Here is an 18,957-nt window from a genome sequence, read left to right as displayed (position 1 = left end):
ACTTCCCGACTGTAAGCAAGCCGCATGGCCCCCTGGTGACATGTGACACCTCTGCAAGAACAAGCCATTGGTCTCACTCTGTTGCTTTGTTGTCATTGCTAGTCGGACTTCTCGTAGAATAAATCTGCTTACAATCTGTGCACAGTTTAACAATAATAGAAAAACACGTAAACAGGGCTAAAATAGTTGCTCAGCTGGGAATTGTATAGCTGGAGTTGTTTGGAGCCTCTTCGTTGCGCGTCTAAAGTCTCTTTTAATTCTTTTGTGTCTGATCGGATTTATTTTTGCAGCTTCTATGATCGTTTTGAACAACTGAGTAGAAATCATAGTGACCTCAAGCAACTTCTGTGAATGGGGGCCCCTCACCTCCTTAGTGTCTGGGGTTTTGCTCCATATATCTTACCTGTAGCTACTCCTTCCATGCTTACGATGCACAAAAGTCAATCCCGCTATTATTTTCTGAATAAGAAGATGCATTTTTTTCCCGAACATTTGCACAATGTGTTCAAATCAACAGCTGGTTTTTAGAGTGAACTGCTGCCACCTTGTGGATACTGTGTGTAATGACAGCTTCTAGCCAACCGCTCCCCATTCTAAGGAAGCCAAGTTGTAATTAAATTCCTACTCAGTCATTGTGAAAAGCTGGACTGAGAGCTTCTGTGAACGTAAATGTAAAAAAAAAAAATTAAAAGAAATACGTTTTTCTTGAAAAGCGTAAATTTTTTCAACTTGTGGCAAGTTGAGAATCCTGCCACAGATTCTCAACTGGGTTTTAAATCAAAATGATTTTATTTGAAGCATTTTCTATAAGCTCAGATTCAGGGTTATTGATTTCTATCAACCTTACCTTCATCTCCAATCAGCTTCACCCAGAGGAGTATCTCCACAACCAACACATTACAAAGCTAATGGTTGTTTTGTCAACCAATTAAGTTTCTAGTTTAAATCTGAATAAAAATAAAAATGTTCACGACTATAAATACTTTAAGTCAGAAACATACACTTTAAGATTTATCATAATTTTTCAAGAACACAATGTTTCTTTTCAGAGCTGCTGAAAATCAACCCAGCCTTTGCTCTGTCTATTAATCCAAGATGGCAATATAAATATATTTCCATGAATGATAAATTACAAACTGACCTTCACAAAATCTCTCAGACACAAACTCCTTTCAGCTGTAGATTTATTTAAAGTATTTCAGTCAAAATTTGATTACTTCTCGCTTTCAACCACAAATGTTTCCCACTTTTTTTCGAAAGAAAAAAAAAAACGAAAAAGAGACCAAATAGCAACCTTTTCAAAGCCAAACAACATGTCTTCTGCAGCTTTGTGCTCCTGCTACTCTATCCCAGCTCTCTATAGCTGCAGAGGTGAATGCCGGCGCGGCTCTGGAGGGTGTCATGCTGTTTCCATATTGTACCCCTAGGCCTCCCCACAGCAGTGGCCCACATGGGAAAGCAGGCCTGGCAGTGGGATAAACCAATTACTCCCCAAGTCATGGCGGACTCCTGCCGCTGCACCATGCCGCGGCTCCGGGCCCCGAGCCCTCCTAGGCTCGGTCCCTGTGAGAGCCAGCTGGAATTCCCAGAGATGGGAATTGTGTGGTCTCAAAGGCCTGCAGAGAGACTATATTTCGCTTGAAAAAATGACATGGTGGCCTCCTGGGAAAGAACTGGGGGAGGCGATATCATACTGGGTTTCTGCAGAGTTTATTTAGGGGGAAACATGATGTAGCTATGATAAGCTATATTAGCCTTCATATGTAAATGTTTAGTTACATTATTATTAGGGATGAGTGCTTAATCTTCACACTGAATGGTCTTTATCACAAATAGAAAAAAAAGAAAGAGATTCTGCAATAATCAGGGAGGAAAACCATTTATGTATAATGTCGTCAATGTAACTAAGAATCACATTAGTCTGTTTCGTACTGATAGAAATAGGTAAAAAAGAGACACAAAAACAAGAAGACAAAATCAAGTCTAATCTCGAAACGTCCTCTACAGTAGCAGGTGTAAGAAAAACCTTTTATGAATAGGGCACTAAACATGCAGAGTATTTATTATCTATGCTGAATTAAGTGTCAGTTTTAGCCAAGATTTTTTCTTTTTATCTCTTGGAAGTTTAAAGCAAGGAGCTTGCATGATAAATATAAATGTATTTAAATGTTGAAAATGTATGAGAGAAAAAAAAATTAATTAAAACCTCAGACTCACATTTTATTGTGGACTTAGAAGAATGTTAGACATACATCACGTAATACAAAAATATGAACTAATGGTTTTTCTTGCGGCACATGATGCATGTTTATTATGACGCTGGCCTACATTTGGGTTCTATTGAACCTGATTAGAGAAATAATTTGAGGTCCTGCGGTAGCTCAGGGCTACAGCACCACCCATGTATGGAGGCCTTACTCCTTGACACGGCAGTCACAGGTTTGATGACCTTTTCTGTATATCTTTCCCCTTTCTCATCACCCACTTTCCTGTCTGATCATTCTCAAATAAAGGGCACTACAGCAAGTAACACCTTTACAAACATAATTCAATTCAGTAAAAATGAAAAACCAACAGGGAGAAATATTGTTGCTAGCGTTAACCCCATTTCATCCTCCTTCTTTCTTTGACTTTGGAACCCTGATGGCCTTTTTCTTTGACCACCGCTGGAACAATGGTTGTTATTTCTGCGAGAGGCCTTGTCACCACAGGGCCATTGTGCGCTCGTCATTCACCGCTCAGTCATTTACACTTTCATTGGCAGCTATTTAGTTCTCATAAAAAGTTTAGCACACCAATTTGTGAGCTCAGCCCAGCCTGGGAGAGAAGCGTGGAAGAGCTCAGAAAGCAGTTGCTTTAAAAGTCAGTTAATTGTTGTCTTGGCTGGGTGGGGACTGGGGGATCCCTGGGATTTGAGGGGCCTCACATCTGTCTGTTTGTCTTCTTGAGCCAAGAAGAAAACCTAAAAGGAAAGTTCTGATTCTGATTCAGACTCTGACTTGTGGTGATCTGGGAATACTCTTCAAAACTGTTATAATAGTGTTATCATGTAGGAAAGGGGACGTGTTGGACAGTTCTGGAGGAAATCCCTTTCTCCTCAACAACCGGATGAGGAGAGAAGGTGGAGATTCTGAGGAGAAGACAAAACTTACACAAAAAAGAGGAATTAGGGTTTAATTTATTGATCTAGGGGATTCTGAATGAATGATTGGAATGGAAATATCAGCTTTATTACTTAATAATTGAGTAATCACAAATATATATTTCAATGTTTGTAGGTGTTTTAATTAAAGATACAAGTAAAAAGTTACAAATTGAACACATTGAAGTACTTTTTTATTATTATCTCTTTCCTCAGGAAAGAATTAAACTATATTCATCTAATCTGTAAAAAGAAACACACACACATATAAACAAACAGGGCTTTAAAAAGTATTCATATTTTGATATCTTTTATACATTTTGTCACATTACAACAATAAACCTCAGCCACCTTCACTCTGATACCCCAAACTAAAATCCAAGGCAGAAGTCACCAAACTACTAAATGGACTTCACCTGTAAGCAATTTAATTTCATTGTGGATGCTATTGTTCTGTGTGAAGGAATCAGAGATTTCTTAGGGTACATTAATGATCTAACAGCATCATAAAGGCCAAATAACACAACAGCCAGGTTGGGTATAAAGCTGCTGAGATGTTTAAAACAGAGTCAGGCTATAAAACAATGTGTCAAGCTTTCAACATCTCACAAATTACTTTGAAATGAAAAGAAATCCTGTCAAGATGGCTGCCCAATTCAACCAACAGACCAGATAAGGAGAGTATTAACCCATGTAGAAACCCTGGACCTGTGGTGACTCTGGAGGGGGTGCTGACATGCTGAGAACTAAGATGGAGTTATTTAGATCAAATAATTTTCATGTGTTATCATGGTCTAGTTAAAGTTTAGACTTAAATCCAATATAAAGCTGAAAAACACTGTTTAGAGATGCTCTCCATCCCATCTGATAGAGCTTGAGTGATTTTAGAAAGAATAATAGGAAAAAACAAATCAGTCACCAGAGGCAGAAGGTTGATTGAAGCATAAAAACAAAAGAACTGCAGCAAAAAGTATTTCCACAAAGTTGACGAATGGACTGGATATACATGTATATCTAAACCTCCTATTTTATCATCATGCATTACTTTATGTTGGACTGACTGTGTCACAAAAAATTAACTAAAATACACTACAGTTGTTATTTGACAAAATGTAGAAAACATTGTATAAACTTCAAAAAAATAAAATAAAAATGTGAATATCAGTAACTTTTAATTTTATTGTCAGTTTGGAAACAAATAAAACTAAACTAAATTGCCATGATGGGAAACAATATAACATAAACTTATACAGGCATATGTGTGTACAAACCTAAACTCACAAAGCCAAGCTGTGAGGACAAATAGCCCACCTTTGTCTTCCCTCCCTCCTCAGATCATAGAGCACCGTTTGCACAGAGACCGCAAAGTGAACAACAGCTAATGTGAGGAGAGCTTAAAAAGAGAGCAGCAACCCAAACCCTCGTAAGTCTGCCAGGACTAAAGGCAGTGATTGGAGACAGACAAAGGCGGCCACTTTCTGAGCCCCAGTTCAGGAGGCCCTGCTGTTCTTCTCCTCCACATGTGTTTCTCAGCAGCATTTCAACAGTTGTGTCCCTGCTGCTGAACCTTGATGCCACCTTGTTGGCACATGACAGCTTTACAAGGTTCCCGCAGCGCCATTACAGAGTTCATTTGGGTCCAAAAACCACACACCTCTTCAGTCCAGAGGGAAGTCGCAGGAAGTCCTTCGTCCTATCCTGGCCTTCTGGTAGACGGAGAGGAAGTCTTTGTAGCGTGGGGCGCACCCTAACCAAGCTTCCCCAAAGTGCTCTGACCCTGTGAAGAGGAACTGTCCGTCCCCAGGCTTTACGTGACACTGCAGGAGAGTCCGGATGTGTCCATGCCAGGACTGAGGGGACATAGATGGACGCATTTGTTGCACAAACACTCCACTACGCTGCCAGTAAACCTTTGTTGTCAACACCTCCACTAGTGATGACTGCCTTCTAGAGTCATGGAAGACATTCTTGATGTAGCCTCGAACCACTGCAAAAAAAATTAAAAATACATCCTTAAAAAAATAAAAAAAATTTATAAACATCACAGGTGCCACTGTGATGGCACCTGTAAGATGTGTAAGATGCCTTTTTCTAGCAGGACAGTTTTTGACACCTTGTAGACAATTCATAGCAAATACACCTCATCCAAGGTAGTGTAGATATACCACTAATGCCTGTTGTGGCACATTCTGCACATACTAAAAAATCACTTTGCTGACATCTAGTGGTTGGAGTTTTGTCCAAAAGTGCCTGTTTTTACTAATGTGCATGCTGAAAAACTAAGTGTGTTTTATGAATGATGCTCAACTTGGATAATGTTGATTCATTTCAGGATGTAAGGAAGTTTTCACATTGTCTGATCATACATGGAGAGAGCATTCCACTTTCTATAGTCTCTCTAGACGAGGAGTATCAAAATCAAGTAGACAGCAGGCCAAAATTAAGAACTTGCAACACGTTACAGCCCAGCTTTAATGTTTATCTAAAATCTCATGTTACAATACATTTTGGTGTTTCCTCCAAACACAATACTAACAGCTCTGTGCTTTACCATTGTGAACAAATATTCAGCTTCTTACCCTCCTTCTGTTTTCCATCCTTGATTTGGCCATTTGTAGAAGGCGTGGCCCAATGTGACTGGTAGAAGCATGAGGTTGCTCAGGAGTGTCAAACTCACCAGCATAATTGTGGCAGTAATTCTGTGGTTTCTCTTTTAAAATAGGATTTATTTTCCCTACTAAATAAATATACTCAAATTGGATATAAGATTATGAGATTATGCTGTTGCAATACAAGATATATATTTTTTTCAGTATTATTTTTACAAACTCATGGAGTGTGACTGTCAGTATTAATAAATAGTTTTATTAAAAATAATATTTTGTCGTCTTCTGCAGTTAAAATACAGTATGTGAATAAAGGGAACCACTTGTAAAACTTCAGCATTTGGTGTTTTCAGTTCCCAAAACTTTGCTGGGCCGCTACAATTTATTTCTGTGGTGGGTTGCAACAAAACAGTGATGCAACTCAGAGGTAAAGTGTTGAAATTTTATCTGGTTTTTTTTTTTAACTGTTTGGCTCAGCATTCTGCAGAAATCCGTTGCATTCTGTTTTAAGATAAATATTGCAACTCTGAATTACACCCCCAAAATTATTCATTTATTGTCTGACTGGCTATAGACATAAAAAAAATATACTTATTGATTAATGTCTTCATCTTCACTATGAATAAAGTGAAACGTTTTGATTTGTGAGTGGTTCCTCAAACAGATGTGGGTTACTTTGTGTCAAATCCTGCATGTACTCACCAAAGTCACTGCTGCAAACAGCCATGAGCAATTCTGTGTCATTGCAGGGTCGGCATGAAGCTGTGGGTGGACAGAATGGGCACAACGTGTCAATAGAAGCTGTTTTCTGACTCATTTTTCCACTTTCAATCAATACATCGCTCCTTCCCTCTGAAATGCCTTTACCCATTATGCCTGAGAGTAGGTTGTCAGCTCTTCCCTGACCTGCACACCATCTCCATTCATCTCCAAGCACCATGGTTTAGTTAGTGGAATGTCATTTGCTCCTGCGTTTGCACTCCGCCTACAGCATCACCTCCACATATAAACCCCACGCCAGTAGTGACCCCGTGTTTGACTTCTTTTGTGCAGACCTAATTGAATGACCTCGTGCTGAAGCAGAGGACTGCAGGAGTCAAATGCTCTGCTAGCCTGCTAATACAGAAAAGATAAACAGGCAGCTGTCTATAAAGGGCCTGGGATGACATCAGCATGCCAGGAATGGCCCGCACACTTGGATAAATGCTAATAAACAGACAGGCACAAAGATGAGGCATTTGTGGAATCTGCAAAGTATTTTTGTGCTGAATGAAGGCCTGCTGGCCCGGTGCCCTCCGACCACCCTGTGGTCTGCTGCGTCCTCTCTGCTTTGTGTCCTGATGGAAACCAGACAACCAGACAAAACACCAGACTGACCAGCAGCTGCTCGTTCCTCTCAGCACGACTCGGCTCTGTTAAATTAGCACTATTTCTGTGCCTGGCTTTAATATATATTCATGTGTTTTTAATCACTTTTGCGTCTGTTTCTGTTTTTGTTTTGGCTTCTGCAGACAATGACTTGGGCCTTGTCTTTTGTGGTGAAGGAAGAACTGAGACTAAACACCCAAGGTCTTGTTGGTCTACAGCTGAAATTACTTCACTAAGTGAAAGATTATCCTCCGCATAGAAAAGAGTCTGATAAACATCTGATCAACTGCTTGGGCGTCTTCATTTGGAGGTTTTCCAAACACATACCTCTGGAAGAACAGACACCAAAGGTGACCTAAAATATTAAATATTAAATAAATTAAATGTTCTTTCTCGCCTGGGAACACATTCCTAGAACGAGCTGGAAGGAACCAATATATGAAGATAAGATGTCCAGATTTTCCCCCTGGACTTTTAAAACTTTTAAAACTTTTGATTATGCACGTTTAGTTCTTTTACACCCTAGTGTAGGGAGACACCCAGATATTTATATCAGAGTTCTTGGCTTTGACAGAAATGTGTAGCTGTGCCCTCATATGTGAAGGTCCTCAGAGATCTATTTTATGTCCAGTACTTTTTCTCCTTTTGCATAAACTCATTTTGCTTCCGCCCAAAGAAAAAAAGAAAATAAATCATGATATTGTCATGCTGCTATTCCTTTTCAAATGTGAACTTCAGCTCTCTTGAAAGTCTTGCTGAACTGTCCAGACAATTTTAAAGATCAAATGGGAAATTATAAAGAGCAAAAATTCTGTATTCATGTACATTTTGGTCCTTATGCTGTCAAATAAAAATGATGGAAAACAAATAAGCAAAGTATTTTTTTGACATGCAAACTAACTTGTCATCTATTTTACTTTAAGGACTTAAAGTGACTTAAAATCAGAGTTTAAATGCTTTTTGTTTTTGTTTTATATTGCTTGTGTGGCTCCACATTTCATTTTGATCTATTTTTTTAAATTGAACTTAAAATACTAGTTGTAAATCTATTTTATTGAATTAAAAGTGTACTTTGAAGACTATTAGTATTAGGAAAGAAAAGGATTACCATATATTTATGTTTATTACAAGATTGGGATTTTTTTAAAATCCAGGATTCCATATAACTCACTTGTCCCTTTATTTGTTTTAATTGTATTTATTTGTTTTATTTATTTAATTTTTTCTCTTTTTTTGCAAAAACGGTTAGCGTTAGGGTTATTGACATTATTTAAGCTGTCAATAATAAGCTTAAAATAATAAGAGATAGAACATAAAACTTCCTTTCTCAACATGGGTTAAAAATGGTCATTTATTTAGATTTATCTGTCCTAATCTGAGCGCCTGTTCAACTTCTTACAACGAGAAGTAACATTATTACACTGAGCTCATTCATAATTTACGTTAGAAACTGTCCTTACAAAAATGAAAGGTGTGATAATTGTGTTATTGACAAAACGCTTTCTTTCTTTCTTTAAGATTTTTTTTTTATTGACCAATAAGCTACTCCTAAACTCGTGTTCAAACAGCAGCACCAAATTAAATCTGTTAAACTCAATGAAAAGTGTCGACACTCACGCCCCAACTCACCGTAGACGCCCCTGTTGCGCAGCAACTCATATCTGAAGCCCACTGTGCGTCTGATCCACGTTCCTGGACTTTGCGGTCCGGCCTGGAGGTAGATGACCGGACTGTGCGGCTCATCCGCCCGAAAACAAAACACCTGCCGCCCGGTGCGCCCGCCGTCCTCCGTCTCCAGCAGGTCCAGCTCTCCGGCCCGCTCAATGAAAACGCTGGCTCCGCTGAGGGATGGAGACGGTTGGATGCAGACCGTGTTGTACCGGATGGACGACAAATTGGGCTCGAGCGCCACTCTGAGAGCCTGACCCGGGTAGACCCAGCTCACGAGACCTTCCGTGCAGCGAAGCCGCACCTGGAGAACGATCCTGCGGTCAACGCCAGCTGCAAAACCGCTGCACACAAATGAATGGGTTTTAGCAGCTTTTTTTTTTTTTTTTTTACTCTAGCGACACCGATGAATGGACAAAGGTTATTGCGTGAAAAGTTTTTAAAAACTACCCGTTGACGAAATATAACAGCTGATAGTTGCTGAACATATATATCAGCTGTTCTAACCCGACACCCTGGAGTGATTGTTTATCCACAACTGAACCAGCTTCAGTCTTCATTACAGTTGCAGTAAAACATTTAAATAACTTATTCCAACACATCAACAGCGACTGTGAAATGTTAAAACAACACACTCAACTGTTAGAATCATTAAATAGACTATAGTTTTCTTTTGTTGTACAACTACCCAAAATGTTTTTTGTTTTTTTTACTTTTCTGTTTATGTTGCTATTTGACCTGTTTTCAAACTGAACCCCCCTTTATATATATATATATATATATATATATATATATATATATATATATATATAATTTTTTTTTCCTGTTCAATGAGTTTACTTCCACTCTGTTATTTTTTTATTTCCCAACTTAAATCTGAGAAGCTGCTCACCTTCCAGTCCAGTTGCACAGATCAGCTGCACAATGAAGAGCCAGGACAGGCAGACAGGCGAGAATGATCACAGCTGGCAACATCTCCAGAGAAATCCACGGAGAGGCCGACAGTGGTGCATGGTTTGAAAAGTCGGCGAGAGAAACCTGAAGAGCGAGCTGAGAGGACAAGCAGAGTGCGCGCTCTCTCTCTCTCTCTCTCTCTCTTTCTCTCACTCTCTCTCTCTCTCTCTCTCAGGATCCAATTAGTCCTGATCCAGTTGTTGGGGGGCTGCTGGCCTCTGCAGCCTTTTGTCTTTGCCTCTCTTAAGACCCGGTCAGTTGGAAAAGGCTTCAGCCATCTGTTGAGAGCAGTGCGCTTTTCTGCAGCAGCATTCACTCACTCGAAGAGGTCCATTATCTTACTTTTAGACTGGTCCTGAAGTGTCCATTCAGGTTCTTTAAACTCCCGAAACTGTTTAAGGTCTGCTTATGAAGCTGAGTTTTCAGAGTTAAGGGCGTCTATAAGGGCTAACAGGTTGCAATGGGAGAGAAGCCAAAAACTCCAATTGTTTTCGCCATAAAATGTGTTTATTTCTGGGCAACTTCATTGCAGCTGCATGATCAAAAAAAATAAAAACATAAAAAAAGCAAATAAATAAATAAATCTAATTTTAACTGGTAGACCCAGAACTCAGAACAATACATTTATTTAAAAAAAAAAAGATAAACGTATAATTAGTATGAAATCTAAGCACCTAATTAAATAACATCAATTATGAGCACACATAGAGCATGGCAGCGTGGAGTGGTGCGTGGTGGCGTTTGTTTTCCACCTACTGGCATGGAGACGCACAGGCACACATTTGCTCACATCTGGAAAGCTCAACCTGCGGTGGTCTAAAGAGGAGAGCTGTAACTCATCGGGCTGCAATTTTGTAGCTGCAGAGCCTTGTGGAATTAGTTACCAGCTTTCATCAATGATTAATCCAGCCAGGACCAGCAGTTCCACTTCATTTTAACCTGCTGCGGGTTTTTTTTTTTTTCTTTTCTTTTTTTTTTACACACACGTACACACAAAGAACTTGGCCATCTTTCAAGTACTTAGTGGTGCCTGGCGACATCTTGTGGAGGTTAAACCCAGTGGCGCGTAACAGTTCATGAAGACTGCTTCTTAGAGGCTTTAAGGAGGAACAAAAAAACTGATGAAGGTTTCGGGGTTCATGTCATGTTTCTGCGCTGAACTCTGCATATCAGAGTAATGAAAACATGCAGGAATCTGATCATATTTGTCGGTTCACCGGATCAACTGTTAGGTTTATTGAGAGCTAAAGTTAATACTGTTAGATTATTATTTATTTATTTATTTATTTATTTATTTATTTATTGATGGCACATTTAAGTAAAGCTAAAAAGAACAGGCATAAAGCCAAAAGAAACTGGTTAGAGTGATTATCCAGGATTGCGCAGAGAGAAAGTAAAGTCAACTGAATGGCGGCTTTGTGCCCAGAGTCACAGAGACGCCTGGCTTCCACAGCAGGCCTAATGGATCAAGGTGATGCATGACATTAATGGAAAATCCCCCCCGATCTCAACCCGAAGCTTCCCTTCAAACATAATTTGATGCATTAAAAAAAGAAGAAGAAGAACGCTGAAAAAATCTCGTTTATCCAAGTCGCGGGGTCAGGGCTTCCTCGGGCGAACAATACACCATGGTTCACTGGGTTTTCAAACTATCACATATTATAATTCAATGTGTTTCACTTGAAGATATCGTAAAACGGCTGTTGTGTTTACAGCCACGTCTGACCTTTGGAGTCCTTCTGAGAATTGCCTTCGGTGTAACAATCTCTTTTAAAGCTTAAAATGTAATCAGCAGCGATTCTATAATTCAATTAAACAAAATTAAGTAATTTTATTCTGCCGACCCTACATGCGTCGCATTGTGCATGCATACCCAGATTCCACACCTCTGCGCCAGTAAAATTACCCTATTTTTTTTTTTTATTGTAACGCTGCGACTCTTAAAAAAAAGAACATAAAGTTTCACAAGAAACTCTGACTGTCGGAAAGGATTTTCTAAATGAAAGACTAAAGCGTTATGCATTCGGGCTCGGGGTTGGTAGTAAAATCTTAAAAGTCTTGATAAAAGAACACTAGGAAAAATCTCATAAGGTTGCTAAAATGTTTCTTTCAACTGGAATTTCTAATGTTGTCATGCTGTCACATTCCCGCCGCGTGATGCTTCCATCACAATCTATGTAGCTGTAGATTTAAATATTCATGATGAGACAATGAGACAACTTTAGAAATGATCAAATATATTGAAAGTTAAACGCCATGATTAAAATTGTTTATACCCTTCTCAGTAATTGAAACAAAAACCTTATAACTGTCGGCCAGCTGTTTGCTTATCTCCATTGATAGTCCATTGATTTATCTTTGGTGTAGAGCTCCAGGTCTTTGAGTTTGGAAGGCGTCTTTGCCATCACCCTAATTTTTCCTCCACAGATTCTCTATCAGACTTAAGTCGGACGTCTAGATGGACCTGCCTAAAATGTTAGCACAATTAAGCGAGGGTAAAATTAGTGGATTATTTTAGACCTAAAAAGGATTTGAATAATAATAAAAAAAAGACATATCAGCATGCCATGGTTCTTGAAAGTGATGCATAGATCTATTGAGACTTTGACTCCAGAAAATCTGTCTCTGAAAGATCACTTTGCTATTTTAGTCCAAAAGAGACTATAATTTGTGATATGTTTTTTATTATTCCTTAAAGAACAGATTTAAAAACAACGCCGAGCCTTAACTTTACTTTTTCTTTTTATTGAATCACTGCTTCAAGCATGATCGGTGTATGTGCGTTAGTTTTAGTTCAAATTTAGTTGTTAAAACTACTGTATACTGTAAAAAAAAAAAAAATGGTCAAAACGAACAACACGTCTTCGTTGTACAATTCATGTTTCTTTTTATTTTCTCCAGCAGCGTATTAAATATCTGTATGTACACGTTTGAAAGTTACATAGAAAAGATATAGTCTTACAGTAGGCCTGTTTGTTGGTTAGTTGCGCGTTAATATTCCACGGTGAACTACAACATGAAAATACTCATCTTTAATCTCTGAAAAAGCCTTTAGCGGTGCTGCTCTCTCTGATGGTCACAGTCAACAAGTTCATGGTGACATCCGTCACCGTCACAGTGTCCCAGTTGGTGTAACAGGGGGTCCAGGTTGGGGCTGAGGGCGCGGTCGGGTCGGCCTGTGAGGACAGCACAGCGGCTTGGTGCCCCCGCTCCTCTGCGGAGCGCTTCAGCTTCCCGTGCTGAGGAAAATCCAGCCTGCTCAAACTGTAAGTCCTGTGTCCCTCTGGATCCCTTTTACGCTCGCCTGGACTGAAGGCGCATGTGTACGACAGCCCTGCGTGTTTCTGCTCGCTGTTGGATTTCGGCGTGATCGTGGTCTCCTCCTGAAACCTCTTGGTCAGCTGCAGGAGGCTGTGATCCGACGTCTCTCCGTGATGATGCAGGCGTCGAGACATGATGGACTGCTCCTCCAGTGACCTGCTCCGCTTCGGGGCCGGCTCTGAGGAGCCGCTGGCGTCATGCGGATCATAATGTGGGTGTAGCTTCGGCTTGCGACCTCGCTTTTTGGGGGACCCCCTGGACTCCTGGTCCAGGAGAGCTTCCAGCGGAACTGGTCTGGGCCTCCTCTCCGGCTCTGGGGGTCGAATCGGGACGCTTTCCCCTCTGTTGACCGCGCTTGGAGGGAAGATGGTGGGAACCACTGCCCGTAAACCCTCACGGGCCCTCGGCGTGACGACGTGCTCCGGGATGGGATAGGAAACCTGGATTCCTCTGGGAGCCTCTCTTCTGAACTCATACGTCTTCTCTTTGGCTTTGGCTTTGGCCTGAAAACAAAGAACGAGTCAGAAAGGAAAATTTACCAGGAACAAATTAGATTATCGTCATCTAATGTGTTTCAGCAATCCAATTTAAAAAGTAAAACTCATGTATACTTTAAACACAGAGTTATATCCTTATATCGTTTTTTTCTTATAGTGGTTATAGCTAAAACAATTTATAAGACAATTAAAAATATTACAGAAGCCCTACGGACAACAAACTGCTGAGCTGACAATTGTCCAGTCAAGCTAAAAAAAATTTTAATAGCTAAAAAATTTGTTTTCAGCAAGCATCTTAAAGAAAAGTTAAGCGGAAGGAAGAATGCTGTTGAAAAAGACACACAAGTAGGTGCTTTAAGCACACCATTATCCTTGAGAGAGGATTGTGAAACAAATAACCTTCTACAGTTTGGGAGAAAGAGGAAGCCAAAACAGGTGGGCAGACCTTCAAGAGCCACACGCAGATTTATCCATGCTACAACTGAAAGCAGTCCTGAACCAGAGAGAATGACAGAAGTATTGTAAGAGGGAAGGAACTGGGCAGTTACTCACAGGATCCTTTTAGAACAATTCATCCTGCTGACAAACCACAGAAGCTGATTTCTTTCTCCAGCAAGATTTGGGACTCGCCCACATGCTATCTCACCATGACATTCATGGGATTTATTGGCTAGCAAACTGGTTTGTCCTGATCTCAAAAACTATGAAGTATTGTCAAGACGAATATGATCAACACGAGGCCAAACAATGCAAATGACCTGAAGGCTACTATTAAGGTAATCTGGGCTTCCATTACACCTAGACAGAGCAATGCAGTTCACATACTTTTCAGTAAGTTAAGACTTATGTAAAAAAAATTATATTGGTTTTATGTAATATTGTCATTCATTTTCTTAGAAACTGTATTACATGTTTTCATGAACTGCAAGTAATTATTATTAAAAGAAGCAGAAATGAAAGCCTGGAATATATCACTCTGTGTGAATCCATGTCACAACATTTCCATTTTTGGTGGTTATGGTTGTTCAAAATGTCTAACCCAGATTTTTAACATCTTTGCTAGGCTAAATTTGGGCAGAAACATTTTTCCATATTGACATTCAGGGTTTGCAGAGCATAGTTGCACATTTGCTTTCCTGCTCTTCGCCTGTTTACCATAAAGTGCAGAATAATGACAAATATTTTATTATTGCAACAGATTCAAAATAGATATTTAAAATGAAGAAAGAATAAAGAATGTGTGGATTTCATAAAATAAAATTAGAGGTCAAATGGAAGATGTTTAGGTTTCAACAGAGAAAGTGAAGTGCAGACAAGGTGAGAATTAGGGGTAAGGGTGGTCTTCAGCCCCCTAATTAAGGCCTTCAATCCCATGAAATGTTACTAGTATAAATACATTTATTAAATATTGAATTGGGATTTCAGCCCTCCCTAAAAGTGGAGAATAGAAACTCTTAACCTTTCTGCAACTTTAATCTTCCATCTCTGTCAATTATTCAAATAATAATACAAATAATATTAATATCAACAATAATAATAAATGTGTAGGGGACATTTTACCAAGGAGATAATTGTGTGGTTTATGTCCTATAAAACTTGGTATTGATTGGTCATATATATTTTTGACAGACTATAAAACTATTGCGCATGTCTACTTAGAAATTCTTAAATAAATTTAAACAAAAGGTCAATCCTCTCCTTCATAGTTAGTCACTTTTTCTCCCTGACAGAATCGGTTTCACTATTGACATGATACTTTAATATAACTCAGCGATAGCTTGAAATGATTCATTAAAAAAAGTTTGAGAAACGTTTATGAAAAGATTTCCCCACCTTCAGGAGAAAAGTCTCGGGTTTGGGTCCCCTCTTTTTGGGCCCGAACAGCTCCCTTTCGCGCTCCCTGGGTGATGAGCACAAATCACAAATCAACTTAATTGCATACGCGCGTTTCTCATCAATTCTACGATTTTCCGAAAAGTTGAAAACATCTGCAAAAATGTCAAAACTGCCCCGAGATTAAAAGTAATGTTTGCGGGGTTTCGACAGGAAAATCCAAGACTCTTAACAAGACATTCTTGCCTGAGACGATTCGAAATATGTGAAAGATTAGAATCTAGACCGAGAGATTTTATTATGAGTGCAAGTTTTTTTGCGGTGCAGATCGCACGGTGCTATCTCCTCTCTGCAGAGAGGCCTGCTGGTGCGCTGTCAACCATCTCACCTCTCCTCGAAGGCGGCGAACAGCCGCTCGTCCAGGATGTTTTCCTCCGGCTCCCAGGTGCTGTACCTGTACCACAGAAACCAGAAGGGCCTTATTTATTTGACTCAGAACTCGTGTCAAACGTCCTGTCACGCCGTGTGTGCATGTGTGTTGTTGTCTGCTTTCTCTTTTTTTTCCCCCCCACATGTGAAAGCTGCGTGAAGCTGCGACCATAGCGGACCATGACGCATGCTGACTTCTTGCCTCAGCCGAAGCGCGTGGACTTTACAAAACGACATAATCGGGTGTTTTTACCAACACCTGACTGGCGCACACTGCGTCACCGAGAACACAGAACGCAGAAAACGCAGAAAATGCGTGCAAAACGAAAAGAAAAAAAAAATAATAATAGCATGCCAGGCGCTGCAGTTGTAAGATCGACCAGGATGGAGCGCTGTCCTTCGCTGCTGCCTCTGCTGTTTTTCTGTACTCACTTCTGAGACCAGCCCTTCCATTTCACCAGATATTCCCAGCGACCCTGCAAAAAAAGGGAGAGAGAAGCAGATCCAGAACAACATTCAGGTTATCGGTTAACTGGCCAGTCGAGCCCTCACGGACACATGTTTTTGCGTAACAGATGCTGTCGGAGCGGTGTGGGTGGGAGAGAGAAAAGCGGCGAATACCCGTCTGATCCGCCGTTTGATGATGGACTCGGCTGCAAAGACGCTCTCGCCGACAGCCGACAGCTCCATGATTCACCATGCAACCACGTCGATTTCTGCCGCTTTTATTATTTCTGCCTTCCCCCTTTACGTCCTCTCCCGGGCTGTTTAATTCCGCACATCCCATAATACGCAATCTGGAGTGGACGTCATCACGTCTTTTTCTTGTTGCCAGGCACCGCGGTCGGGGTAGGACGGATCGCTGGTGGAGCACATTGGCTCAGTTGTTGCTACGTGCTCCGGGTCTCTGAGCGGAGGGGAGGAGCCCCGGCGCTCTGGCTGCTGTACAGGAATGTCTGGCACAGTGCGGGGAGCCAAGCCGAGGAGAGTCCCGGAGAGGGGTCCGCTGACCCTCGATCTCCCTATGGGGGGGTCAGGAGGGAGGGCAGGGGGGGGACCAGACCCACAGCGGAGAGCAAATCATTTCATCATCTTCTGTTGTGGAAACTATGGAGAAGAGAATGTGTTTAATTAAATACACAAACACACACACACACACACACACACACACACACACACACAATCCACAATTAAAAATCTGAAAGATATACATGGAAACAAAATAAAATACGAAAACAAATAAACAGCATACAATCATAAATAATATATCCACATTCAACAAACGGTCCTGAAAAAACCCCCAAAAAACCAAAACAAAATCAAAGTTGACTGGCCTCAGTTTCACAAATGATTAGTTAAGACATATTATTTTATATATTGTGAGACTGAGGTTATTCATTAACCCTTCTGGCAGTTTCTCTTGCAACATCTAACAAGGCCACTGAGATTCTATGCGTAAATGGACGTCTGCGCTTTAGGGATTAATTGGGATTTTGCGCCGTGTCTCTTTAAAAATAAAAAATAAAAACTCACGGAGATGTTTAAAAAGACACGATCGCACAAAAAGAGTACTGATGACAGATTGTTGGATTTTGTTACGGATTTTTCCCGCTGTAGAAATTTTCAAGTCAGATTCCAACAATTGTTTTATTTATTTATTTATTATTTCATTTTGCTTTAAGGATACTCAATGTAGTAAGTGAAAAATAAAATGTCAACTGATTTATTTATTTTTTTATTTTTCAGTTTAATCATAATCTAATGAGACAAATATATGGGACAATTGCCTGAAGATAAACTACATGAACCTTATTTCATGAGGAGAAAAAAATCGTTTAGCATTTCAGTAAAAAAAAAAAAAAAAACCCTCAGAAACTGTTTCTTATCCCTAGGTCTAAAGTTGAACGTGTGAAGCTGAATGACGGGAGAAAAATCCCGAAGTTGCATAAAATTTTACATTTTGGGAAACAAACAAAAAAATAAGTAAAAGAAATAATGAAGAGAGTACAAAAGAGAAGATGGCTAGTGGGTACTACAGTTTAGTTTTGGGCGAGTGACACTGAGCTCATTAAGGTTTGTTTTTTTTAAAGTCTGACACATTTCACGTTTAACCCTTGCAATCATCTCTGGCTTTCTGTAAAGCTCCACATATGCACAGTTTTTCATAATGGTTGGGAAAATAATGCAAAAATGCGCAGGGTGTTTTTTTTATTTTTAACAATAATGATATTTTTCTTTGTTACTTATTTATTTATTTATTTATTTATTTATTTTAACTTAAATATTCATTTGCTTTCCTTGTTTTCTGAAAATATGGACATAACATATGTAGATATTAAATTATTGTAATTATTATTTTTAATTAAATATATTTATTTCTGAAAATTATTATTATTATTATTATTATTATTATTATTATTATTATTATTATTATTATTATATACCATGGGTAATTTAAATGTAGGAACTGTTATAGGATACCACGATTTGTATTTGTTTTTTCTTGACTCCTTCACAGAGCGCAGTTTTTTTGTTTTTTTTTTTTTCTTCTTTTTTTGCTTAATTTCTTACTACTTTATCCAGGTTCATTACAGGCTGTTTTTCTTTTTGTAGTTTAATTAAGCTTCTTTCTGTGTCCCAATTTTCCGCATTCCAGATTTACAGTTAAACTGAGCGACTACAACAACAATTTCTGCCTGTGGGAAGAAGAAAGTCCTTTTATTCCAAGATTTGGGCCAAATCTTGAAAAGTTGTGCACAAACTCTTTACTTCCCAAACTCACTACATCGACCAGCGCTTTTTAAATTACGAGTAAAAAATAAATTAAGCTAAATTCACGGGTCTGAAACATTTAAAATGTTGCTATGAAAACAGTCTTATTTGAGTTGACCTACGCTGTTTCTGGTGAGCTAAAGGGAAAGCCAAGGAGCTTTATTCTGATAAGAACGATCCAAAGTCAAGACAGCATTTTGGGCAGTAATTGGAATATATTGTACTGTGGCATACTCCTCTTCTTGAGGTTTTTTGTTTGTAACGAGATTAAAATGTAGGCTGGGCAGCCCGTACAGGCAGGCCTGTGTGAGTCGATTAAATGAAAAAATAAATTTTATGTCGCTCAGTTAAATCATTAGTGACTATA

General features: G+C 39.5%; 2 protein-coding genes across 3 annotated transcripts; both read right to left on the bottom strand.

Moving 5' to 3' along the window:
• Positions 1-3,386: 3,386 nt before the first annotated feature.
• On the bottom strand, positions 3,387-9,819 carry LOC114160332 (meteorin-like protein). The gene is made up of 4 exons (XM_028042888.1): positions 9,677-9,819; positions 8,728-9,128; positions 6,451-6,510; positions 3,387-5,129 (listed from the first exon to the last, which is right to left on the bottom strand). Exons 1-4 carry the CDS (start codon positions 9,757-9,759, stop codon positions 4,801-4,803), a joined length of 873 nt encoding a protein of 290 aa, XP_027898689.1. The 5' UTR covers positions 9,760-9,819; the 3' UTR covers positions 3,387-4,800.
• A 2,782-nt stretch (positions 9,820-12,601) lies between these two features.
• Positions 12,602-16,719, bottom strand: cbx8a (chromobox homolog 8a (Pc class homolog, Drosophila)). 2 transcript variants are annotated; one of them, XM_028042872.1, is made up of 5 exons: positions 16,440-16,719; positions 16,174-16,294; positions 15,778-15,843; positions 15,390-15,456; positions 12,602-13,562 (listed from the first exon to the last, which is right to left on the bottom strand). In XM_028042872.1, the coding sequence occupies exons 1-5, from the start codon at positions 16,603-16,605 to the stop codon at positions 12,771-12,773; spliced, it is 1,212 nt and encodes a 403-aa protein (XP_027898673.1). In that variant the 5' UTR covers positions 16,606-16,719; the 3' UTR covers positions 12,602-12,770. The 2 variants fall into 2 exon arrangements, with proteins under 2 accessions (XP_027898673.1, XP_027898674.1); XM_028042873.1 differs by having other exon boundaries at positions 16,251-16,294; positions 16,440-16,711.
• Positions 16,720-18,957: the final 2,238 nt, after the last annotated feature.

This window comes from Xiphophorus couchianus, chromosome 16 (genome assembly GCF_001444195.1).
Source record: "Xiphophorus couchianus chromosome 16, X_couchianus-1.0, whole genome shotgun sequence".
In the NCBI taxonomy this organism is placed as follows: domain Eukaryota; kingdom Metazoa; phylum Chordata; class Actinopteri; order Cyprinodontiformes; family Poeciliidae; genus Xiphophorus; species Xiphophorus couchianus.
The sequence above is the reverse complement of the archived record's forward strand: the minus strand, read 5'-3'. Positions and strand labels throughout refer to the sequence as shown.